At 37.2% G+C, this 27,812-nt stretch overlaps 1 protein-coding gene across 4 annotated transcripts in view; it reads left to right on the forward strand.

The window, feature by feature from the left end:
* The window catches only part of VCAN (versican), a 114,925-nt gene that overhangs the window by 48,179 nt on the left and 38,934 nt on the right, over nucleotides 1-27,812 (forward strand). For 3 of the 4 annotated variants that reach the window (XM_068667656.1, XM_068667654.1, XM_068667655.1), the window contains one exon: nucleotides 6,204-9,374. In XM_068667656.1, coding sequence (XP_068523757.1) covers nucleotides 6,204-9,374 — 3,171 coding nt within the window. The remainder of the gene's footprint in view (nucleotides 1-6,203; nucleotides 9,375-27,812) is intronic. The other variant, XM_068667657.1, reaches the window with a different exon arrangement.

Below are 27,812 nucleotides of genomic sequence, written 5' to 3' on the forward strand. Positions count from 1 at the left end.
GAGGTGGTGAATTTCTGTTCTTCTCTCACATGTGCTTAATGAGACCTACATAGCTGCAGAGATCTCCAGAAATAAGTTGGACCAGGTGCAGGAGGAATACATTCCCAAAGCTCTCTGCAGGGTCTGTAGCAACAGGCAGACATCCCAAAGGCTGTGCGCAATAACAGCTTCTAGCGTGTTTCTTATCCCACCCTGCCACGTTCACATGGTGGAGGAATTGTGAGAAGCCATGCAGGCCATGCTGAAAATGGACAAGAAGGCCTCAACTTGTGCCACACACTTCACTAGTACCTGGCCCATAGAAGGAGGAGGAGGTGGTGGCATGGTGTGAAGCATGAGGACAGAGAACTTGGTTTATCAGTCAGCCCCCTAGACCAAGACCTCTAAAACTGATCCAGCTGCAGCCCTTAGGTTGCTCAGGAGGTATAGCTTCAGAGGGATGTGCTTTTTGTCAGAGAAAGTGAACATGCAGTTCCCTGAGTGATTTCACAGGTGGGTTCCTGGAGAGCAGTCCCTGAGGGCAACCACTGTGAACTCAGGGAAAGGGTGGAGAAAAGGGGACATGGTGGCAGGCATTTTCCTTTCATTCCCTCAGATCGCTCAGAGGACCAGGAAGCAAGGGTGGGATGAGGAGCAACAAAGGGAAGAGGTAAAAGATCCACTCTTTAGTATTTAAGTGGAGGAAAAATAAATTGTCTTTGCTCTTTATTATCTGTGCTCACTGCTGTGGGAACTGTGTAACTCATGGGACACATGGGTAATTTGTCTCCTTTCACAATAGGTGGGGAGAGCAAAGCAGCAAGATCTTTGGTGTCAGTTCCTGACCAAATGACAACCTCAGCTCTCTTCATTCTTCCATCATTTATTATTATTACTGCATTCAGAAGACAAAGATCATTGCTTCTATTTGGTGCTGGGACACATATTTCATTAGGAAGAGCTGACTAAGGAGACTCACCTGTATTTTGTCTTCTTTTTCAGTTTCATGATGAATAACATGAAAGAGAAATGCTTTCTGCTATTGTTCTTTGTAGATAGGCAGGTTATAATTTGTTCACAGAACAACACTTACATCTGGGGAAACTAGGAGATAACATCCTTCCCCCTTTAACCATCTGACTTCAGATGTTATGAAATAGCAAGTGGTTTCATTTAACAGGATTTGTGATCACTGATCTCATAGTGCTGCTGCCTTCGCTGTTTTCTTAGCTGGCAGAAAGGAACCGTAGCCAGTACTATGAAGAAGATGCATAATCTTTCTTTTTGTTTTTAAGTTTTTCTTGCAAATTAGTTAGACTGCTGGCTAGCTATTTATTTTAATTATTATTACTCTTTTTAAAAAATGCCATTTAGTCTCTCTGGTTTTGCACATATTTTGTGCAAAATGATAAAGGATACTGCATTTGGATTTTTCTTTTTTTTTTTTTTTAATTATATTTGGCTCATGTTTTGATGTCAAAACACAGTGTAGGTAAGTGGGAGTATGTGCCTGGAGTTATGGGGAAACTATACATCTGCAGTATCAGATGTTGAAGCCTCCTTATGGTCTCACACATCCCATGTGAAATGAACAAAACTCCACATCCCCTGTCTGCCCTTCTGCTTCCTGAAATGAACAAGAGAGAGGGTACCGAGTAAGTATAAAAATGACAAATTTCTGGCTCAGTCTGTAACCCAGAAGACCAGTTTTTATTTTTTATTGTTTTGATCTGGTCTTACTCTTAGGCTTGTCCAGTAAGTTAAACTCCAGCTGGCATAGCTTGCAGAGACATGGGAACTTTGAAAGCTGTCCTCTCCACCAGGGCTGGTAGAAGGGAAGGGACAGGCACCCAGAACAAACTTAATAAAGCAGCAAACAGGAATGGACATGTAACAGTATATTAAAATGAAACAAACGAATCAGCTTGCTAGTGTAGACATCATGCTAAAAGTGAGTGGAAGATATTGAACCATTAATTTGGACTCTTTCAACACTAGTGATATTTTGGAAGAGTTTATTTTGGCTGCTAGAATCCACAGAAAGAATTCAGTATTTCCAGGACTTGTTGTGATTTAAAACATTTTTTAATTGTTTTGAATGTTGGCAATGACTCAAAATAATCTCTCTCTTTTTTTTTTTTTTTTTTTTTTTTTTCCTATTTGTAGGGACTATGTTCACCCAGGTTCCTAAGTACATTCCTAAATGTAAACACACAAGCAATTTTTCTGAGTGCAAAGGAACTGCTCAAGTGGTTCTTTTTAGACACATGGTTAACATTTTGTGGAATTGATTATGCTGAAAGTGTATATATAAAAGTTATAATACATATATGTAATCTTTAAAGTAAGCATTTTCTCCTCCAGAAAGTATACCCAGATATCCTGAAATTATTATTAAACAGCACAGAACATATTAAAATCCTTGTTTGGTAATTGCAAAGTCAAACCATATATGAAGTAGTGCAGTGTGATTTCCTGAAAATATTGAAAAGATATTAAGCTTTAATATTGCTCCATTATTTTAAATCCTTAGTTAAACAATGGTGGGAGAGAAAAGGAAAAAAAATGCTGCACGGTGAAAACATAAAATAAATAAACAGAGAATGAAAATATGTAGTATCTCTGTAAAACCATATACTACATCTAAAACCAACTTCATTCAGGCTGTTTAATATAAAAGAAATAGATTAAAAACCTACATGATAGTCTGATATGAGCAGCTGTTGGTGAGATAATTTGCTTTCTTGCTTCTAATACGTTCATGAATTTTATTAGGAAAATTTGCCTCATGTCTTGTATCAGAAGAATGACAAAGGAGATAGCATATTGCGTGCATGATGCAAGGAGTACGGTAATACAAAACATCTGGGTGGAGAGGACAACAGTTCAAACTGATGACCAGCCTATTAAAAAGGCAACCTTGTCTTTGCTTTTCTCTTTTCTCACAATAAAAAAAAAAAAAAAGAAGAACATTGATAGATTTCTCCATGAAGAAGCATCTTTTTTGATCTGCTCAAAAAAGATGAAAAACCTGAATGATGTTTATCAAAAGCCTTATATATCATATTTATGATGAGGCAGTTTTAGGGGTGCTTAAGTAGATAGGAACCAGAACTGCTCTTTGCATACTGGCAATTGCCTGTCTGCTTGCATAGAAGAGATTTGGTTGCTTATTGATAAACACTTTAAAATACATACATACTTTTCTTAAACCAATATATGAATTAATATTTACTGAATCAAATGCACTTGGTATTTGGTCAGACTAACTCCATTAATGCATACACCTATTTTATCAAGTAATTAGCAGATAATGACATATGAACAACTAACTGTATCTTAGGCATACACCTGTGAACTTTTAGGTCTATCAAATATTTCCAAGAGATTGAGAAATTATTTAAATGGTTGTAAGTGTACACAATTTCCCAGCAGTGAGGAAATAAAATTACCTTTTTCTTCACAGATTGTAAAATATTTATTCATGCCCTCATTTTTGTGTAGCTTTGTTGAATAGTATTAGATACCAATATTCTTTTGAAAAGTAATGTTCATCATCCCTTGAAATATGGTAAATGGACACTGAATGAGTAAATAATGTTGGCTGGAAGGCAAATTTGGTCTGCATTAGGGAAACCCATTGTGTGCTTAGAAAAGATGATACAGGACTATATGCTGCCTGCTTCCCACCTTTCCATAAAGAAGAGCTGTAAGACAAACCTGTGGATTCTTCTGTAGAAGAGTAGCCACTCAGCAAAGCAGTGCTAACCTATTTATCACTCCCTGCTTTTGAGGTGAAACCCTGTGGCTTAAACCAACCCGGTGCACTCAGCAATGAAAAGCAGTGTAAGGCACAGTACTGTTTAAACTTTCAATTATGTGAACACTGTCTCACACTCAAATAACACATGAGCAATGATAAGCAGGCACTTCAGGTTGTAGAAATCCAAGACTCAAAAACCACTGTTGTTAAGGCTGTGCTTTACTTAGTGGGATTTCAAGAACTTCACTCATTCTTGTTCAACTCAGTGCTTTAAAGTACAAAATAAATAAGTAAGTAAATAAATAAATAATATGTATATATATATATAAGTAGCTGAATCTCCTTTATAATGCCACATGCATGCACAAGAAAGATCTGACATATGGTAGGGAAAAAATCCATTCCTTTTTCTGCTGGCAAATAAAACTACCACTTTTAAAAGCAGCGATGTCATACATTTCTAGCCTCACAATTTCCTTTTCACTTTCACTGCTCTTTCAGGAAAGTTGTTTTTCCTCATTTCACTGCTCTGTAAATCCACCTGTTCTAGAAATCCTAAGCAGACAGCATCTGGCAAGCTGCTTCTGTCTAGGCCAGGGTAAATCAAATAGCACTCTTGCAAAGGTGGCACTTTCAAAGTTTGGTGTGTGAAACTGAACAAATATTTGTCTGTCCCTAACTTAAGCATGCAGAATCCATATCTACAATATCAAAGAACCACCCAATTAGGCATGGTTGTGTGAAAGTAACTGATCTGTGCATACATACTGGGTATGCTTGAGCATAAACTCTTTTAAAAATATATGCCTTCAGCTGAGCCTTCCTATTTTTTTTTCCTTTGTTTATGCTCTGTTATTTGTGCATACTATTAACTCCTTTACTTTGCCCAGCATTACATAGCTTCCACGTCAGAGACTGCTGCATTATCCAGAACATCTTCATCCCTGTATGCCAGGCAGTAAAAATCCAATTTCAGAATGCGCTTTTCCCCAATAACAGACTAGTATTCATACCAGGCAGAGTTTCCTATCTCCTTTAGTATTTCACAGCAATAGTAAGGAGCCCTTGGCTTCAGGATTGTCTCATAAAACACTGTATCTGATTTGATTTCTGCATTTTAGAGGAATAAATTTCTTATTGCTCAAATACATATTCAACAATATCTTCTTTTGAAAGATGCTTTACATATAGTTGTGTCTGTCTCTGGTAAGCAGTTAGTTCTCTTACACACAATCAGTTTAATGCATTCTTCATATACTCAGTGTGATTTAAAGTGCCATATTTTGCTTTTAACTGTCATCCATGTAAGGCTCCTGACTCTCAGTCACTTGGCAATTGACAGCACTGATCTTTGACATTTGCATCTTCCACTTGTCCATACCCATTGCCCTTCTGAAGATGACTGATTTGGAAGAACTGAAAGAGGGAAAGATGTTTCCACCTTGGGATTTTCCTGAATTAATCTTGTTTTCTGAGCACAAACTCACCTTTTTCAGGAGTTTTAAATCCAATATCAGAATTTGGAGTGGGATGCATTTCTTCTTCCACTAGGGTGGAAATCTGTATCAGGAAAAGACATTGGATGGGTAACAGGATTCTTCAAACCATCATACTTTGCTTCACTGGAAAGATTTTACTTTCTTTGTGTCTTGTTAGCTATCTATCATAGTGACACCCTTTCTGCTCCTATAATTCAGAAGATTCAACGCTGTCTTTTCATGTTCAACACTCCCCAAGAAGTACTTTTCTCTGTGGAGGAGGTTCAGATGCATATCTTTGAAGTGTTTTCCAGAGATCAACATCATTACAGTATTAAGTTTATGGTCCTATGGTTTAGTGTTCTCACCTTTACCCATAATCTAAATTTCTCTGTGTAATTTAAAAACAGGGCAGCAGCTTTTGTGGCATTTTAATACAGGATTTTCTGATGGCATGTTTGTTCCTGTTGCTTAAGCATGTTCTCACTCCTGTGAGGGTTCATTTTTATGATTTGTAATTATGTGCTGAAAATAAACTAAAGTGGTATTTTACTCTCTTTATGCATTTGAGTTGTATGGTAAAGAAATCTTTGAAGAAAACCCCAGATTTACAGTACCACTCATTCATGACATTGTGTAATAAACTTTTACATTCCTTGGTAAGTACTTAGCTATTTCATGGATACTTGTGTAGTATTAGGACTTCTAGGGGTAATTACATAAACAATGACTAAACAGAATACAGCTCCTGTTCTCATTTCATCTAGCATTAAGTTAGATGTCCTGCAGCTTTTTAATATGGTCCTTTATGTTGTCATTCAAAGCTCTGTTATATGCTCAACAGTTGTCTAAAGTTTTTTACCCTTATATTATTTCTCAGTGTAACATTTTATTAGGAACATGCAAACTGAATTAAGATGTTATTTATGTTCTTACTGAACAGTTCCTTAACATTTTTTTTCTTTTCTTTTTTTTTTTTTAAGGTAAAAAAATCGTAACAGAGCCTACAACCATTAAGCAGGTCACAGCTCTGAAAACTGACAGTGAGAAACCATCATCTGCTAAAGTCACTGTTAAACCTCCTGCTTTTGAGACTTCGATTACTGAAGCGTCTGTCACCAAAACAAAGGCCCCTGCTTGGGAGCAAACAACCGCAGAGACTGAAGAAGATACAGAAATGACTACTGATGTGACTGAGGAGAAAAGGGAAATGGAGGTGCTTATGGAGAACATTAAGTTAACCACCCTTCTACCTCAGACTGTCACAGATGGCAAAATAAGCCCTTACGATACACTGGGAAGGACTGAATATGATGTTTCACCTAGGCTAACAGAGAGCACATCTGCAGCTTTGGAACTGGAGCACACTTACTCTGAAGCAGAATTGCCCGAGGAACAAGGTAGGTCTGAAAGCACTGAGGACGCTTTCTTGACCTCTGTAATTTTTCAGGATAGCACAGCTGTAGCTAAGAGTTCCACTGGTTCGTGGGAAGATATTGAAACAGGAGACACACAAAAACATGATTCTGATAATCAGACTGAACAAATAGAAGTGGGTCCTGTGATGACAGCTACAGATAGCTTGGTACCGACTTCTCAGAGAGAGTTTCCCAGAACAGGGACTTCAGTTTCACTAACTAAAGCGAATATGTATCTGAGTGCCCACTCAACAAAAGAACCCACAAAAAAATCAATGGAAGCAAAATCTGACAAGAAACTCACAACCGTTGTAATCCCTAAAGCTTTATTCACTGATCAGTATGATCTTACTACAGAGGGGGAGGGCAGAGAGAGCATGTACACCGTTATGCCTGATAGAGCTACTGGTAGCGTCCCAGAGTCAGAGGTGCCTGCTGTATCAGAGACACTCATAGATGAGCTTGCAGTAACCACTGGACAATCTTCTACAGCAGATGAGTCAACTCCATTCATTAAATTTAGTTCTTCTGCAACTGCGCTTGATAACGAGGCGTCAGCTGAAGGAAGCAGAGAGGACTTAAAAGATGTGCAGCACACTGTGTCAGCTGGAATGCCTTTATCCTTTTCTGTATTGACTGCCAACCACACAGGATCCAAACCCACTGCTTTCTCAGGAAGTACCATTTCCCCGCAGAAGTTTGGAGAAGGCGTCACTTCTGTTATTCATTCATCTCAGCAAACAGAAGGATCAGATGTTTTAGAAAAGCAGGAAAAGACAAAGGAGCCAGAAATTAGAACAATAGATACTAAGGTCCCTTATGTCACTACTGTTGTTCCTGCTTCTGTTACAGCAGAATCTGAAGAACGTTTTGCAAGTGAGAAGTTCACATATGCTCCTCCAGGTTCTGGCACATGGCTGCAGACAGATAAAGATCAGGGTTATATGACAGAGGAGTCCTCTTATACTAAGAGAATTACTGAGTTAGATACAGAAGACGGTATCTCTGGAATGGAGCCTACGTCATCTTCAGGGCAAACGACAGACTATACAAAGCATCCAGGAGCTACAGTGTCAGCAGCAACAGATGAACCTGAGACAAGCATGGAAACAAAAAGTGATGAAGAAACTGTTTCAGCTGATTTTGATCAGAGTAAAGGTACTACAGATGTCTTCCACACAAGCGGCTCTTTAGATTTAGAAATGACCACAGTATCTAAAATATCGGTGGATGAAAGCAGTGCAACAAGAATACCTTTTAGCTCCTCAAGTGGTACTGTATTACCAAGTGCTGTGCCCACAGTCATGGAGGTGACCGAGTACAAAGGAGATGAAACATCAGGGTATGTTTTGAAAACATCCATTCCTACCCCAGAAGTAGAACAAACAAAGGCTACTGAGAAATCAGTAGTGACACCTGCTGAAGAAGTCTCTATGACAGGGGTCTCAAAACACACAGTGACAGAGGAAGGTCAGACAGGTGTTGAGACATCGACTGAAGAGGAATCACTGGCAACACTTCAAGACAGAGAAGGAACAACATCAGCTGGATTTGGAGGGACACAGGAATCATTTATGTTTACAGAAGTAACAGAGGTGGAGACAAAGAAAGAACACAATGCTTCCCTAGTTCCAGTTACTGTAGATAGTGAGGTCATTAGAGATATACAAGTTACGGATCAGACTCCTTTTGATGGTAGCATTCATACAGAAGCAACAGATACAACTGCAAAAGATAGTGAAGTGTTCCCAAAGGAACTCACCACGAAAGATCAAGATCAAGAAACAGATACTGCCACGGAGTCTACCTTTTCTATGACATCTGTCCAAATGCATGAACAAAAGACGACGACAGGATCTGAATCATCTCAAACAACCATTCAGGAAAAACATGACGAAACAGGTTCAGCCTATGATGAGACATATATAGCAACGGAAGTATCAGTGCCAGCAGTAAAGCTCACAGAATATGGAAGAGTTCTGGGACCTGTTGAAACTAGCACCAGGTCCCTGCATCCCACTGTGACTCCCCAGGCTGAGACTGCTACTGATCAAGAAGAGAAGATCACTGAAGAGATGCCTGTAACAGCTGGTACACAAGCAAGAACGTACGAAAGCAGAGGAACCCCCACCATAGAAGAAGAGAGAGGTGTAGGGAGCTGGGGTTCTGTGCTGCCTCCCGATACGATGCCCACAGGTCGCTCTACTGCAGGAAGTGTTACTGTTCTGACTTTGGGAGCTTCTCCAAATCAGACTCTGGAAGGTTCAGGAATATCAGAAGAACCAGAAGAAGTCAAACCAGTTACATTTTCAGCTAGTGCAACAGAGAAGACAACAATTCTCAGTGATATAACTACATCTTCTATTAGCACAGTAGGCAAAATTCAGCCTACATCAGCATCCCAACCTTTTGTTTCTCAAAAGTCACCACGTATCATTCCTGAAGAAGAGGAGGAGGTAACCAGCAGTGACATCGTAATAATTGAGGAATCTATTTCTCCCAGTAAAGCCACTGCTGAAGATGATCTGACAGGGAAGATGGTAGAACCAGAAATTGATAAGGAATATTTCACGTCATCAACTGCTACTGCAGTTGCACGACCTACTGCACCACCCACAGTGAAGGAGGAGGCCACAGAGGCTTTACAACCTCAAGAGGTGTCTCCTTCTACTGCACACCCTGATAGTGGAACTGACATAAGATTGTATGTTATTCAAATCACAGGCAATGATACAGGTAAGATTTTGCCTTTTAGACCTGCAGTCCACCACAATGGACAGTTTATCATAACACACTGGTGTAACACCCTTAGAATATACTGGAGGTTCTTCCTGGATCACTGAAGCATGCAAAGGTCAAGTTTTATCTAGACAGCAACTTACTAAGTATTGGTAGGTCTATTTTTCTATCCATTAAAAAATGAACAGAAGAGTTTTATGTATAGATACAAATGATTAGAAAAGTTTTATAGATATGTTTTCAGGTGAAATTAATTTCTATGTAAGAATGGTATGAAACTGTTGCTTTCCTATTAAGATTCGCGATTGTTATGTTCCAGTTTTCTTATTTAATATTTCCACATCACTGATTTAACTTCAGCTATCTGTGAAACAAGCATTTTAATTTCACAGCTTCCATTCCATGCATTACTAGTCCTAAACGAAGCACTAGATTATTTTAACATTCCATTAGTCTGTAGCAATTAACAATGCCATGTACAGTGTAGTCAGCTGAAAAAGTTTAATGCATTCTGCTGTGTCCAAAGGTGGAATCTCCTTTGATTTGAGGGAAGGGTTTTTACAGGCTTTTGTAGCATATCATAGTATTTTTTGTATCCATTTTACAGAATCTGTGATGCAAATTGATGTGATTTTTACAGTTGCATTCTGTTTTTTAGCTGATGGCATTGTACATGTGTATGCAGCTTCAATTCCATGGGTATTCAGAACAGAAACTCCTGAAGTAGTGATGAGCTGTTGAGTTTTATAATGACTGTTGTCTCCTTAACACAATAGCTGGACTCTATATGATTTTACATTGAAGAAGACTGTAAATTGACTGTTATTTAAGATGCCTTGGTAAAACCTTATTTTTTAAAATAAGATGTAGAAGAAAAGACAAAAAGGATTAAGCTTAAATATCTAGCAGGTTCAATACTGCATTTTTTAAAAATTATTTTGTTTTGGAAGAAAAAAAACAGTATTTTTTTTATTTTTTATTTTTTTATTTTATATGGCTTAGATGTCTGTGATGCTCATGAATGGTTATATAAGAAACTGTTTTGCTGTAACATCCATGTCTTTGAAGAATTTTTCCAACAGAAATCATGATTTAAGGAAGTTTTTTGATTGGTTTTATCAGGTTTACACTTGGTAGAATCATGTTCAGAAATCAAAAGGAAGAAGTAGATCCCTTGAGATGTGCCGTATCACTATTGGATCTTCCATGCGGTGGATTTTGTATCTTCATTTACTTTGTGCTTGTTACCCTACTTTATGTTTGCAAGATTTAAAACTGCACAAGTCATATCAGTGGTGACTTAACCTGCTGTATCAGAAAATAACAGTTCTCTTTTTTTCAACATTTGAACACTACTTTTGTTTCTCTGACACGTTATCATTATTTTGGCTGAAGATGTAGGTGTTGCCAGTATCTTGGAAGTCTCAAATGAGACAAGAGCGGTAAGTCAGAACAGAAAGGTGAATTCTGAAGACAAGAGTTAAGTTGCATATTAAATGCTTTTGTACCTGAGGAATTTTGGTTAATTCAGCTTAATAATTAATAGTTGGGCTATGCAGCAGTGAACAACCTTTCCTGCATACACTGTTGAATTATACTTTGGTGTACTACACACAGTAGAGTAGATCGCATTGGGCAGCTGTTCCGGGTGGATGATAAGAAGTAGGATGGTTTGGGAGTGTGTGGAATCTCATTGTTTTCTTCAGAGGGTGAATAAGATGTACAGTTCAGGATTTCTCTGTGTATACATCAAGGGCAGTCTTGTTTTATACTTTCCTTGGAATGGTGTGGATACTGTGATTCAGTAAATTAGGAGTTAGCTCAATTTCTGATTTCTGGACTATCTAAAGGACAGCTGATCAATGTACAGTCACTCTCAGCAGCTATATTTGGTCTCACTTGGGTGATCTAGTCCTTAGGAGAGACTTTCTTCAGAGTTTATCTTCTGCATCTTTACAAATTTTCTTGAACCGTGCACCCATTTTTTTTCCACATATATATGTGCATATGTGTAGGGTTGGTTACATTAAAAAACTAAAGCTATACAGCCCTAAAACTCTGCCTGTAGGATTGATTTGGTCTATAGGATAAAAGAAAAAAAATAAAAAAAATCCTGAAATATTATGAAATACTGTATATGGCAGTATCTGTGTTCTCTTTAAGCATAAAAGGATTTACCATGTACCAAGTGCACAGTCAAAAATGAGCTTTCTTTATTTTTCTGTTTCCAACCTCTAACAGTGGAAATCCCACCAGTTAGCTATCCACAGAGAAAAGCCACCCTATACCTATTTACTACAAGCTAGGCCAGAGCTGCCAAAGATTTATTCTGTCTGAGAATTTGGATTAGGGTTTTCTTTTCTTTCTCCAGAAATGACACCCTGCATCTGAAAAAGCCTGTCCAGCCCAGTTTTACTTCATTGTTCCGCAGTCCATAAACTTCTATTTGTGCTAAAGAAAACGTATATAGGAGATGTTGAAGAGAAATGAATTTGACAAATATTACTAACACATACTCTTCACTAGAATGTAGTTTAACTTTCTATCCTATCATTCTTTGTTTGAAAATTGATACAGAGTCATACATGAACTACATAAATTGTACCTCTGACTGTTTTCTCATATAAATGATAGCAACAAATTGTTTTCATCATTACATCTCCCTGATAAAACAAGAGTTTTTCCACCTTTGATTTGTCATACATTCCAGACAATATAGCTTAACATTCTTAAATAAAATAATCAGTGAAGGATATCAGCAAAGGCCTTCATGATTTTAAAGTCAAGATCCAGAAGTACATCCCAAGAAATGACAATTTGCTTACCAATCCTTTCAGATAACAGCTGTTGTAAGCTGGAATAATTTCAAGATGTTTGCTGTATAAGGGGAACTGTATATAAATGAATATAATATTTTCCTTCCTGATTGCTGGAAATATTTATGAGATAAATTTTTAAAAAATCTTTCTTCACCTCCTTGCTATTTATCTTTCACCAGAAACAACAACTTAACACTGAAGCAGGGCTTCACTGTATGATGGTATTTGAGTGCTTCATGGATCTTCAATGTGCTGAAGTGTCCCACAAGGCTCCCTGATGGGGCGTGGAGGGGCATGGGTGGTCCACAGGTCCCCGTGAGCAGGATGGTGGCAGACCCTTAGCAACAGGCAGGCATCCTATGCGTCCCCATGTCCACGTTGCCAGAGAAGGAGAAGAAACAGGGAGAATTCCCCACATCTTTCTTCTCAGTCTCAAATCCTTGTTAAGCTGGCACCACCTTTGCTGAGGGGCTTTGAAGTCCTTGGCTGGAATGTGCTGGAGATGCATGGAATGTGTTATGGATGTATGGAATGTGGGGGATATTATTCTTTATTATTATTGTGGACTCAAGCTGCACTTGAAAGACCTTGTATGTTGACTGGGTTAAAGTCAATTAAAGCTACTGGCAAGGATCTCAGGCTGCCTTATACTCTCACAGATTAACGTGAAGTAGTACCATATATAGCTTAAATATTTCTTATTTAAAAATACGGTAGCACCTTAAATTTATTAGACCAGACATCCAGGGACAGTTTCTTCTATAGGACTTCTTTTCTCATGACATCCAAGACCTAAATAAGTATACTTTTAGCTTTTAAAATGCATGTGTGCAATCAATTAAACATTTCATAAAGGAATTTCTGTTACTTTGGAATAATAAAATATACCCGTGGAAACAGAAGTGATTTGGGGGCCTGGTAGAAGGTCATCCTCATTAGCTTAAATTAAATGCACACAGATGCTGATAGAAAGGAACACATCACTGGATGGATTAAATTGCTTGTTTGTATAAGAATATGGTAGTTTTCAGTGAGAAAATGTCCATGTGAGCAAGTGTGAGGCAGGTGCACAGACTAATGAGGTATAAAGCATGGTATTTCTTATGGCCCATGGCAGATCTGTGGCAGGTGTTCCAATTAAGGAGGAAAATAGATTTGTGCACTGGTAAACATCCTTTTGTTTTTGTTGTTGTTGTTGCTGTTGTTACAAAGAGGACCACACAGATGTTCCATGATAGAGTGAACGTGGGACTTCATTCACTTGTGTGAAACTGCAGGCTTCTCCCTCTGGATGGTGACCATGTTGTCAAAGGGGTAAAGAAAAATAGACCTCACTGTGGCGTCTGACCACACTAGAACTTTTTTGTTGCATAGGGTAGGATAGGAGACATCCCTCCTTTCAATGCAAAGACGGAAAACTTGCCATTTCATGTTCTTTTTTTCTCCTAACAGTTCTCCTACCTATTGTAGTGGTGAGCTCTGATGCTGTTGCTGGAAGGTAATGGATCAACAGCTGGAAAAAAAAATAAAAATCTTGAAGGAACTTTTCAGCTCATAAAGCTTTTATGAGCTGAAAAATGCTTGTGGGGGTGTTGTTTAACAGTGGTTGAGGGGATACTGGAAACGTAACTCCTGTCTGTATCAGGAGTAATTTGCACACCTGCATTTTTTGGAGACATTTAAAAGTCTTTGCTTAGTGAATATATTTCAAAGTGCTTATTGGACCCTGGGACTCACACCAGCGCTGTCTGGTTTCTTGTCCCCTCCAGCTTTGAGTGGAATAAAATTGCAGGAACTTGTGTTTTGTAGATGTGGAATTTTATGGAAAGAAGTTACAAACCTTTCTGTTTCAACATGTAGTTCTCTGACGTGCATACTTCTGTCTTAGAAATGCAAGAGGGTTTGTGAAATCTGAATGAAAATGAGTACTGCAGAATGCAGGATGTTAATGAGTCATAGTCATAAAGCTGAACAAAAGAGGCAGAATAGGGTCTTTTCAGGTCTGTCTTAGGCCTCGTCTTAAAATTCATTTAATCCTGTTGTCTTCTCAGCTCCTTCTGGGAGTCTCTCCCAGACCGTCATGGCTCTCCTGAAGCCTGATTCTAATATCTTGCCTGAATTGTTTCTTGGCTGGTTCATACCCGTGTTTATTCTTGCCAGCATTATCTTCAGACTGAATAGGTCTTTTGTCTTCTTGACACTTATCCCTTGATACTTTTATTTCTCTGTTCAGTTATAGAGAATAACCATGTCCCCATTCAGCCTTCATTTTGCTCATTTCTGTGGGGGAATGTGTGCCCGGAAGAGTGGAAATGCTCTGGGAGTCTGCTGGCTCTGGGTGCTGGGATGCTGCTAGGTGGTGGTGTGGAGGGCAGGGGTGGCACATGCCTCCAGCACCTTCTCCATGTGGCCCTCATGAATGCTTGTAGCTCTCTGCACCTCTACCCACATTGTTCCCTTCTAGGTTCTTTTGTTTATGCCCACTGGCAAATGCCTGTCTGGGCACTGCTCTTTGTAGCATAGGCACATGTGCTACGTGTAAGTCTTGGTCTACTTTTCAGTAACTGTCAATGTATTAATTATTATGTTAGAGAGGTCTGCTGAGGGAGAGGAAATTCATTTGTGTGCTGAAATCACGTGTCCTACCTCAAATGATAATTATATGCTACTGAAACTTACTATTTATGCTTAGGACCTTTTTAAAATCAAAGTTTATTGTAAAGAGGAGATCTTTATCTTGCATTCAATTCATTCTCCTGCTTTATTCTCATCAATTAGGCCAGGCTGGATGGGGCCTTGACCAACCAGATCTAGTGGGTAGCGTCCCCACCCATGGCAGGGGGGTTAGAACAAGATGGTCTTTAATGTCCCTTCCAAGCCAAACCATTCCGTGATTTATGCAGTGTCTGCCAACATGCCCGAATGGATATGTCTGGATAGCACATAATGCAAATGCCTAAATGAATACATGTATGTCTGTATAGCACATCCTTGCCTGCACAAGTTGTTTGCTTTTCTTTGCAACAGTTTAATTCCTGGTATCAGTCATTCATTTAAGAGAAAAGGGAGATCCAAATGAACCTGAACATTATGGTGACCAAAATGCCATTTAATTTGCAAGTACAACCCCACTTGTGTACTTTTTGAGGTTATATTCTGTGGCTGCAGTTCTATTGGCATTGTGCTACTAGACTGAGCTAGACGGAGCTAACCTCATTTCTGATAGGATGTTGGAGCAATAATAAGGTGTCTCTCCAAATTTCCATCGTATTAAATGAAAAACCTCCTATTTATTTAGCAAAAGCTGGGCTTGTCTACTTACTGACTGTAACTTTCCAGCTGGCATTAATACTATGGCAGCTGATGGCCCTCACCAGCCCTGGAGAAAGACCACATTCTCTGCTGCTGCTGTAGACAATGGACAAGGTTTTATTTTACTTCAGTGTTTGAATAGTTAGTAGAGTCCTTCCTCGTAGTGTTTTGTTTCAAGCACTGGGCTTATGTGTTCAGCTTAGAAAGAAAAACACCTAGTGGTTTGGGAACACATTTCCAAATGAAACAGGTTTGTCATTGTCTCGTGTAATGCTCAAGTAATTTTCATACCCTTGATGAATGAATTCTCCATATTATTTGTAAAATGTGGCATAAAGAGCCATTTTTTTCATTCTGTTTTGAGTAGTTAAGTGTTAAATAGCAGCTAATATGGCCAGATTCTGATATCATCTTTCCCAGTAATTCCAATGAGGTGATTTAGAGCAGAATTGTTTTGGGGTTGGTTGGTATCTGAATGTCTTCGTAACATTTACAGCTTCTGTTTCATTCTATAATTAGGTTATTTTTTCTTCAAAGCAGATTTGTGTCATAGGGACTTAATGAACACATTTATCCCTAACTGATAGACCTGTTGCTTTATTAAGCCAGCTAGAATTTTTCTGTATCAGAATATTCACATTGCATTGTTGCTGTGAAGGGCTTTTCACAAAAAGTAGAACACTGTCACATGTAAATCATGCTTAAAGTGCAACAGCAAGGATGTCCAGCATGAAAGAAAATGCTAGTAAATGAATAACTGTAACAATGTTGAGCTTTTTTGGACATTTATTTATTTATTTATTTATTTATTAATGTTTAAAGGGAAAATGAAAATACTAACCCCATACTCAACAAAGCTAAAACTTGATACTCAGAAAGTTTCACAAGAAACTGAGACAGTGGATTAATACGTAGTTTTTAGGACACTATTGCTGGCTCTTCCTGAAGACTTATTATAGAACAATAATTTCTTTTTTCACATTCCTTTATAGACTTCCATAGATACAAGGAACAGTGCCCTCACATTAAATACTGTTCAGAGGATGCCTACACATTCCCTGCTGTTTTTGCATTGTTTCCAAGGAAACGTCTCAGTTCTAGACATAGGGATTACACATTTCTAGCTTTCTTATAGCTCTTTGTTTATTCATGAGACAAATGAAGGAATTTTATTCATAGGTACAATGTAGTTTTTCATACATCTGTTGTAAAGGAAGAAGAATCCTTTTAGAAGTTTTGTTTACATGGAAAAAGTCTTAAGAAATCCTTTGGCAAAAAAGATGAACTATCATTTACATGGAAACTACATTTAGAATATGAATTAATTTTTTAAGGAAGGTGGTTGTCTGTACCAAAGTCTTCTGAATTTATCCAGATTGTAAGAAATCTTACTATTTATGGTGGGATATCAACTTTTTTCCATTTTCAGACAATATTAGCTATACTGTTTTACTTTTCATGAAATGATTAATTGGATACAATGAAACTATGGTTGAATACAGGATATGATCCTGGAAGTGTATATAAAGATATTTTTATAAGCAATTCAAAGACTAAAGCTCTTAGTAGGAAGCCATCCCTTTAAGATGGATCACTTAATATTTAGTCTGATAATAACACTTTAAAAATATTTGGTCAGCTATTCTTTCTTTTTTATTATGTATTTTTCAGTGGTCATTTTGCAGTTTTTTACACATTTTAGATCCAGTGATTAAATTCATTTTTGCTGATCCAGCTAGCCTTTTTCCATTTCCCTCTTTTTGACAGTGTTTAGATGATAAATTTGATCAATAATATATATAATACCCGCTGGTTTCTTTCAAAAGACTTGGGAATTATTTTCTGGCACAAGTCAGAATATGTTCAGAGTGTCTGTACATATTTTCTGTAGCCTTTGGGGACATGGAGCTGAAGTTGTCTATATTGTTCTGTGGAATAATTCACATTTATTGAAAAAAAAAAAAAAAAAAAGATTGCTCAGTGAATTGTCTTAGTATTTGCCTGACCAGTCCACTGTTACTATGCTTGCTTAAAGAAGAACTCATTATCTAAACTCACATAGAAGTTTGTCTTCATAAATGAAGAAAGGCAGTTGGAAGTTTGGTCCCGTCCAGGAGTAATTTTGTCTTCCAGAAGTCCGTGCCTGCTTTACCGTTGACTCTGTGTCAATAGCAAAGAGTGTATTGTGTATTGAGTCTGTACTTTTTTTTTTTTTTTTTTTTCTCAGTAAATTTTCTAACCACAGTCGAGTTTTTCATGTAGTCCGGTGAGAGTTCCATAGTTTCAGTGGGAGTTTTTTGACATTTGGAGAACAATTTCCACATACTTAATACACTTTTGTACCACAATAAATAGAATATAATAGTATAGAATATACCTGTGCGTACACAGAATACCTATATGCACAGAGTAGTATCCTTTTTAGTCAGATTTTATTGTGGGATTTGTCTAAAGTTTTTTGTTTGTTTGTTTGTTTGTTTGTTTTTTCTCATAGAAATGGTGGATGAAGTGATTCTTGTGTTGATCATGCATTTGCTACTCAGGCTTGTAGTGGATTGCCAGTGACATTAGTTAAATATTAAATGTTATAAGCCAAATTCTCAAGTCCTCTGTAAACTCTGCATAGACATGATCCAGCTGAGAGGTTAGGGTAAAGTCCAGGGGATATATCTCTGGTGAAAAGAGACAGCAGTCAGGGAGTTGTAATGGAGAGTGAACCTGGTGGAAACCCTCAGTGGCCATGCTGAGCTAGTTCTGAGTCAGTAGCCATAAAAATGCATTAGAATAGCACAGAGTTTGTTAGTTATTAGGGTTATAGTCAATAGTCTGCCCCCTTGGCCTTTTTTAGAGCTGCACCAAGCTTATCAGAGCTGGACATCTGAATTTTTATTTTTCTTTTTCAATCTACTTGGCTGAAAACTTTTGATTGCCAGTATTTTCTAAGAAAGATGTTGTGATTACTTTTTTTTTTTTCCTAATGTTTCTTAAAGCAAATTAGTATTTTTCCAAAACAAATCTTCCAAGAAAAAAAAAAAAAAAGTAGATAGAAAAATGCTTTGCTTTTAAAGTGAAAACATTTCTCATTGTATTCTTGTGTGTGTGTGTGTGTGTGTGTGTGTGTGTGTGATTACATGGTTAAATAGAAACTCATTCTCTGTATGTGTCATATGTTCTATTCCCACCTCCAAGCAATGAAATGGTAAAATATTGGCATGTATGCTGCAGGTTGCTCTCAGATAAGTCTCCTGTTGTTATTAGCTCATTCTGGAGTCTTCCTGCTCTATCAGGCCTCCTTTTCAGCTATACTCTTTTGTCTTTTTCATCTGCTGTGCACATGTCCCTGCAAAGTTGAGAAAAGCGAGGATCAAAGGCACCCCAAAATTGATCCAGGAAGAAATTATGTGTCAAGTTTAGTATTTGACTTTTGAAAGACTTTGACATGCATGACACTGTACTCCTTTGCCTAAAAATATATTTTAGTCACATTTGTGTCATTCTGTCTGCAACAGTGAGGCTTTTACACCCTTATGTTGGTCCAGTTTATCCCCAGACTGCTTTAGATTTTTTTAATACCCAGAGCAACCATACTTATTAACCCCTAAAGATAAATTTCAAATGGGTGCAATTTTTTTTTCCTTCCAAGTCAAGAGATGATACTAACAACAGTCCATTAAAATTGCAATTATAGAATTCATTCTGTGTCTTTTGAGTAATATTTGCAATGCATAAAATGCTGAAAAATCCATATGCCATGTATGTCAATATCTGTGTGTGTAATCACTCAACTATTCTAAAGCATACATTTGCATTTAAGCTATTATGAAGATAATGGTAGTAACACAAGCAGATAGGTCTAGGACAAGGGTGATTTGTCCCCCAGTGGGCTATTCTAGCAAAGATTTGCTCATATTTCAATGAATAAACTAGATTTGCCATGACAGAGTGAGTGTGTGTTATCGCGTAATTCATAGCTCTAAATTTGTCCCAAATGGGGAAGCGGGGGCTGCAGACAATCAGTGTGTCTGATCAGTTGTGGTTTTGAGTGCTGGCTGCATAACCAGAGGGCTTGTGCAGAGGTTAAAGTGCACTTACGAGGTGCTTGAAAGATGCTTGGAAGATTGTAGGGGATAAAATTTCAGAAAAGCATCATGATAAGTGGCAGCACATTTCCATAAATTACTCCAATATTCTGGGGTAATAACATATTCACATAAATATGTAGTTGTATATATAAAAACAACTGTCTGTCTTGCAGCTTGAACATCAAAATATTTTCTGGTTTTGTTTCTGCCACATAAAATTCCCCCTTTGAAGCAAATGACATAGGTTAAGAAAAGAAAGTAAAAGTTAGTCCTTGCCTACTCCATAAAACAACCTGTATTACTCCTACATTAATGTGATATTGACTTAAATTTTTCAAGAATTACCACAGGAAGGAGTCTAGTCTCAATTCTAGTCAAATATTGTTGACATTTACCAGGGAAAGGGACAGGAGAATTAATATTTATTATAGAGCTTTTCAAGAGCAGCTATGGGAGTTGCCAAATGGTGGACATCTGCTTCAACACTGTAGCTATAGCATTTTGATGTTGGCCCCAGATTTTTGCATTGGTAAGTCATTTGTATTTCTTCTGGGAAGGGGCACAATCTTCCCACGTTAGTAGGGACAGAATTATTTCTTTCTCATTCCATTGCATAATGGCAAAAGCATTAGGGGTTGCCCTGGAGTGAGTGTAACCGCGAGACAGCAGTGAGAGTGGGATAGGGAGGGCAAGGCCTGTTGATCTCTCACTGTTTCCTCCTCAGACATGGAAAAGCTCCCATGAGATCAAGACTGAAGTAGTCTTGCTTTCCTTTCCAGCCAGTTCTTCTACTAGCCACCTGACCTGGTGAGCTGGCCTCTGGGTTTGCACTTTTCTGCATATATGTATATATATAGTATATATGTATATATATAGTATATATACTATACATATAGTATACTATATGTATATATACATATATATATAGTATATATACATATATATACAGTATATATATATATATACACACACATATATGTATACTATACATATATACTATATAGTATATATGTATCCAGACAGACTGGCTAATCCAGATACTGTGTGGCTGCACAGTCTGGCTTTTAATGTGTTTAGGATTTCAGCTGGAGAAAAGGATTTTTGTACTTGTCAGTGGTTTGTTTTGGGTTGTTTAGCCCTGCAAAATTTTAGAAGTGTACTCTCTGTAGGCAGAAAGTAAAATGTTGTCATTGGAAGGATGCTCATGGATCATACAGGAAGAGACACCACTGATGGGAGCATTGGTTTGTTAATGACATGTTGGAGCAGAGAGGAAACAGGAAGAAAATAGTCCTCCTTAGAATATTTTTTGACAAATATTCTGTCATTATACAGGGAACTGTACTCTGCACTTGCAGGGGTTTAGACGTGACACTGCAGGACTGCCATTTTTAACAACTTGACATTTTGCTCAATCTGTTTTTTCTTAACAAGTTTACCACTGCGTCAGGGGGGAGAATGCAGGAAGCAACTAGGCTGCAGGAAACACCAAAGATTGCCAGAAGGTTTTGTGATACTCTTTTACAATAAAACAGTCCATTTATTGCTGACATGGTTTTTGTATCATCATGTCTATTACTTTAAAATTTGGCAGGGATGCTGTAGCACAACCATGCAGGCCAGAGTCCTGTGCAAAACAGATGTCTTCATAAGTGACGTACACTCTACACAGGTGTTTCTGGTCATCGCCAGCAATTTGGTCAAGTGGGAACTTGTGGGAATGGTATAGCTGTAAAAGGCTGCAGTTTAAGAATATGCCAGCGACTGATACTGAGGTTTTCAGTGGGACTGTATCTTGCATGGAAAGAGAGACACTGAAATACGGTACAGCAGATTCATGGAGTGAATCTGAGCAGGCAAGGCTGACCACCCACCTTGAATTTCTTTCAACTCCTACCCATCCAGCTGTGTACAAATTCTTCTTTTCAAATATTTTCTTCTAGAGATTTGCTTGGGTGACTGAGATTTCTATGCAAGGCTAATTTATACAATTTATATATATATATTTTTATTGTTTTTCTTTCTTTCTTTCTTTCTTTCTTTCTTTCTTTCTTTCTTTCTTTCTTTCTTTCTTTCTTTCTTTCTTTCTTTCTTTCTTTCTTCCTTTCTTCCTTTCTTCCTTTCTTCCTTTCTTCCTTTCTTCCTTTCTTCCTTTCTTCCTTTCTTCCTTTCTTCCTTTCTTTCTTTTCCTGCTGATGAAATTTTAAAAATATTACTCTCTCTTTTGACTGTCACAGGAAGAAGAAAACATAAATGTTGATTAAATTTAGAAAGTAAAAAAAATAAACCTATGGAAATGTGCATTACATCCTTAAATGTTTCTAAAAGGAGCCAAAGATAACAAAAGATTTAGAAATACATCTCCAGCAGGGGAACACTTTTTTTTAAGTGAGCTAAATAAAACCCTTTATTTATTTAGACTAAACAGTAATCAAGAACTGGATTTTGCTAGATCTCATCATGCATACTGTCCATGTTAATGGGAGGTAGAAGGATGAAAATAATCAAAAAAATAATTATTTCAGGACCTTTCTTTGTTGTCTTTTACTTAGATGTGTGTAATAGTAGCTATGTTTCTTTAACACCTTAGACCAGTTCCTTGGCAGTATTCCCACCTTTCTCTGCTGGGAGAAATGGGGTATGCCTGAAGCAGTATTGTACTTTGACCGTGCTTAGGTAGGTTAATGATATTACAAGATGGCACAAGTTAGAGGAATTGCATTTACTTAAGACTGACACTTGGAATTTTCCTTCAGCAGGAAATGTCTGTGTTTCAAAATCTTATTTCCTTTGAAATGAGATGAAAAGAAGAACAATATAATCCCTACTCCATTAAACAAAATGGTCCAAAAGATGTTATCAGAATGCTTTATATCTGTAAAACTGAAGCATTCTGTAGCAATTTAAATGCAACATTTTTAGGGAAACAAACAAACAAACAAAAAAAGAATTCTATGCACCTATACACACCTAGTTACCTAGTTTTAGATTTTTTTTAATTTTTTTTTTTTTTAATGAGGGCCATCTTGTCAGATTGCTCCTTCTTCACTATGCTAGTAAAAGTAAATATTCATTGAGACTGACACATTCATGTGGCATTGGTTGAGTTTTTTTCACTGGAAGAGTTTCAGAGAGCTGTAGTCATAAACCTGCTTGAGTCAGTCTAGACTGCCAAGCTGGTCCTCAGCACAGCTGAGGTTCAGGGGAGTCAATGTGTGACATAAAGCTGTGTAAGTCTTTCCTCATGCTACGTCCTCTCCCAAGCCCAGACTTGAGCCTTCACTGACCTTTCATACAGTTTAAATAACTCTTTTTGAACTCTTACTTTGAGGGCTCTGAAATATTTTTCCAGAAGAGGTGGAGACACCTGTTGGCTGAGTTGAAGTCTGCTGAGTGTGTGCTCACTTTTGGTAGATCATTTTTGCTAACCTGTCAGGTGTGTCCCATGAATGTATATGTATTTTGAGGTACAATATAAAAGCCATGAGTTTCAGTTCTTCAGAAAGTCTTAGTCAAACACAATGTGAATGTTTATTAAAGCATTCTATAGATTGCCTGTTTGAATCAGCTTTTCAAAGCAGTTTTGATTCACAAAATAAGGTTGGACTAAGTGAAATTCTGTGACTCATTTCATATGGGAGGCTAGACTAGATTTTATGAATATACAAAAATGAGTAAGATACAGATTCATGTGCCTTAAGTCCTTATTGCTATTGGTGTGCTTTCCATAGAAAATTTTTAAAATCCCTTCCCGCTTTGCATTGCCTTTCTCAGAGTAATGTTTTTTAAAGGTCTAATCAATAGCTCGTATAAAGGGACATCTGCTCGAGACATCTGACTTGAGTTGTCATTTAACAGCCAGCCTGAGCTGATGGTCCATTCTTCCAACAAGTGCTGACTGCTAGGGATTACAATTTTGCCTGTCCCCTGGTCCTTGAGCACACGATCTTTTTTAGGTGACATTCAAGGCCATTGCTTGTGGGGAGCAAGTTTATCGTACTGCAGGCGATGGGATTCTTCTACAGGAGATAGCGGTCATGGTATCATACTGACCAACTGCAGCAAAGAAGAGGAAGCATTTGAAAATAAACACAGAGTACATATCTGTGGGGAAGAAACAAGATAGTTTAATATGTAAAGCACAGTTTTTGTCCTAAATGATTTATTGCTTTTCCCTCTGAGACAAAGTTTTCTTATTTTCATTGCAAGTTACCACATTGCCTTTTTTACAGTCACTAAATGTCACATGTACAGAAATATGATAAAATGTGGACAATATTTTATTGTTATTTTAGTCATACTGTGAACTAAATCCACAATGATATAATTTTGTTGAAACCAAAACCAAAATTCTCTGGTTATCAAGTGCAGAACTAGATATGACTACTGCAAACTATTATTTATTTACTTATTTATTACCTCTTAGCCTTGTGGTTATGGATTCTTGGTAGTGATTGCAACATAGTTTGTGATAGTGTCCCACGATCTAATGATACTCACACTTAAAAGGCAGTCTGAACAGTCTGAAATGGTTTTGGTCTTCTTTCAAAGATCTCTCTTCTTTTTATCTCTATTATAATCAAAATACAGGGCCTGATTCAAAGTCCACAGAATATTTCTTTAATCTTTCACTGTGTTTCATGAGTTTACCAGACCTGTAGTTCTACAGAAAACTAAACTCTGTTACTTCTCACATGCATCTTGGGAAAAATGCAGGAATCCACAGGTGAAATTGTGTTATCTTCAATGTGTCAAATCAGATATAAACTGTCCTATTATGAATGAGACTTAAGAAAAACATGCTTATACATAACTCTTCTGATTTATATTTTTTCATTTTTTTTGAAAGTTTGGAAAACATTAGAAACTGTTTTTCATTTAATTCTTTATTCATTCTTATTCAGCTGTTTATCTGAAGAGTTTTTAGAAAGAAAATACTTTCTACTGTCTGTCCCCCAACAATGATCTTGAAAAGCCTTTTACTGATCTTTGTAGAATATTAAAAATCTTTTCAAGAAAGACTGGTATCAAACTTTATAATTTTTTTTTGAACGTGTGGAAGGTAGCATTGGATAACACTGGAGCATCTCTTTTTCCTTGGCCCATGAAAAACAATTTGGGCTTAGAACCAACTGTCATTAGAAGGGTTGAAATGGAAATTAATGCCACCTTAATCCATCGTGCTGTGGTTTTGAGTAGTAGTAGGCAAATCCTCTTATGGCTAAAAAAGCACCTGGAGCTGGGGATTTCCATTTGTTACACCTAGTTGACTGTTACTGAGATAGATGCCTGTACCATGCAGGTAATTTTAAATGTCTACATGTATTAAATAGATTAAGAAGCACTCTCGGCTGCATACACACTCATCCACCTATCTATTTCATCTTTATTTCACTGCATACTTCAATTTTTTCAGTAAAATGCCTTACTGACAATTCTCCTTTAGGACTTGTTTGGATTGGCAATCTAGACTGACTACTTGTTTTTACTGCTTTTTAACTACTTGATTTTACTTTCTTCTTCTGGAAGCGATAGTAAGAAAGCACCTATTTGAACAAGTGCTCCTTTTGGCTTGTTTGTCATGGTAATGTGCAAACTATTGATAGGAATATTTAGGACCTAAATTCCTTTCTCTTAAAGTCCTCATCTTGTCTTTTATTAGCAGGCTCACATCTATGTGTCTTTCCCTGCAGATGCAATGGACACTAACATAAATATGGGCAACATCTGTCAGCTATATGTAACCAGTTCAAAACTATTGCAAGTGTTTGTGTGTCTGCCCTGAGGATTCAAATAAACCATTTAAGAGTTTTCTGTCCCCTATTCATATTTAGTGATAGGACTTAGGCTTTCATCCTAGTTCTTGTTTATTCTTTGAGTACAAGGTTACATGTTATATGACCTGCATTGTTTAATTATTGATTTTCTCTAGAGTTTAAGAAAACTTACCGTATCTGTTAATGCTGAGCATTAGGAACTTGATTGCTAACACTGATTAATCAAAGCTGTAGAAAGGACAAGAGATTTTAATAAGAAATAATTCATTTAAATTCTTTTCTGTTTTCTTAAAGCTGGTTATTTTGTTCTTGAAAGGAAAAAAAAAGAAAAAAAAAGAAAAAAAAGAAAAAAAAAGACAACAACAACAAAAAAAAAGACAAACCAAAAATACTTAGTATTTCATGAAAGAGCCTCCTGAAAGTTTATTATTGGAATATCATACCATAGCTAAGGTTCTTTTATGTGGATCTCTGTGGCATGTGAGATCTTGAAAAAGCTAACAAAGTAAAAATAATGTCTGATAGAGATCTTTGTGTATGTAAGAATTTGTATATATCTTCTAGGTGAACTTGGAACAGATGTTGTTCATTAAATTTATTACCTACCATAAATGATTTAGCATGAGCTAATAATTTTAGGGCTCCCAGGTGTGCACTGCTACAAAAATAATACACTGGTCAGAACTTGTTAGTCATGGTACCCTCCTACATATTACAACCTATCCTGTCCCATCCAGATTTTTTTTTTTAAATATGTATGGTTCTGTGCAAAAGGATGTTACATGCTTTGTGCACGCAATCCTAACAGCTGTACATGAAGTCATAATCAATGTTTATGCCAGGCTAGCCTATATACCAGGTTATTTATACACATTCCTTCTTAAACTTATACATATTCCTTCTTAAGCTGTGTACACAGTACAAGCCATCTTTCTTGTCTGTGCACATCTTCCTATGTAGCTCTCTGGTTCTGTACATTTAGTGCAGTTCCCTTTTCCCTCTTTCATTTTTTGAGTTCTTGTGTATTTGTTGCATTCTCTATTCTGAAAAGAAAGCGTACAATTCTGTGCTGATGAGAGCTTCTACTTTTTATGAAAATATGATTCCTTGTTATAGTGACTAGTATTGCTCTTTGCTGAAATTTGTGGGTTTTGAATGTGACTGTATTACTTAGTTGTAGACATGCATCTCCACGTCATCTTGGACAAATAGCAAAAATCTTGCTTTTCTGTGTGAATAAAATTTGAAAGGTAGATCTGGGAAAACTCAAATAAATGGCTGCAGAAGCTGTACTTTCCTGTGGCAGCAGGCAGTGTGTGTAAATATTTCAAAAACACTGGAGGAAGGAACAGGGAGAAATTCTCTCATTACAAGCATTGCATAAAACAACTCCCTACAAGCACATGCTGGGGAGAGAGGAGGTGTTTAATTCTGTAGTCATCTAACAGAGTTTTCATAGCACAAAGTAAACACTAGGCTTCAATGACGCAATAGTGAGTAGCTGGGCAGCAGACAGGTAGGTACAAGACAACCTTTTTTCTTTGCTCTGGGAGCCCTGAACTTAGTGCTGTACAAACTGAATCTTTTAGTGGAAATGAAGACTCAGTAATACTTCATAAGTTTAGCAGTAAACAAGGGGTGAGATATTAGAACATTAATTCTCCATAGAGCTGCAATGACCTTTGCAAGACCCAAGCTGCAGTCAATTTGTATGAACAAAATACTCAAGACAAGAATCGCAAGCCTTTCACAGTGCTGTGCTGTGCACCAGTTTAATATGATTTAATACATTCTTTTCCAGAATGATCACCTGATTACTCTGTCTCTGAGGGCTCAATAGTTCTAGAGGTTAAATAGTGTTCATAGATTTAGATTAGATTTACTTCTAAATTTTGCTCTGTCATTCACTTGGTATGCCAGAACACCTGAAAGTATTCTCTGAGAAGCATCCATCACTGATAAGGCTGTAAGACTCTAAGAGTCCTGTATGTTCTTCTCTACTGGTACATGTAAATAGAGATATATTGGTTATGCCAGTTTACAACAACAAAAAATAATTTCAGTTTGGACAAAACAGTTTTAAAGATAGAACCAGCAAGATTTGTTCATGGAATAAGAATTTAGTACAAAGTTTCCAGCTTCAAATCAGCCAGACAAGTGTTGTATCAATCAGAGCCTGATATATTTATATTTTTCTGAGTCTGGTGTATGTATGTGTTTAATGAGGATAGTGTCTATTGTCTAGAAAAGAAGGTTTGATGTAACATTTGTTCTGAGAAGGTGCATTTTTAAAGTGTCTGTGGACTTTGTGATCATAAATCTTAGAGGAATACATAAGGGCTTCCATAGCTAAAACATTGTCTACTTAGACCGTTGTTCTTCTTCTTTATCTCGTTTACTAGCTAGAGAAAAAAATTAGAGGTCTGCAGTCTGTGGGAGTGTGTG

This window comes from Anas acuta, chromosome Z, assembly GCF_963932015.1.
Source record: "Anas acuta chromosome Z, bAnaAcu1.1, whole genome shotgun sequence".
Taxonomy (NCBI): Eukaryota; Metazoa; Chordata; class Aves; order Anseriformes; family Anatidae; genus Anas; species Anas acuta.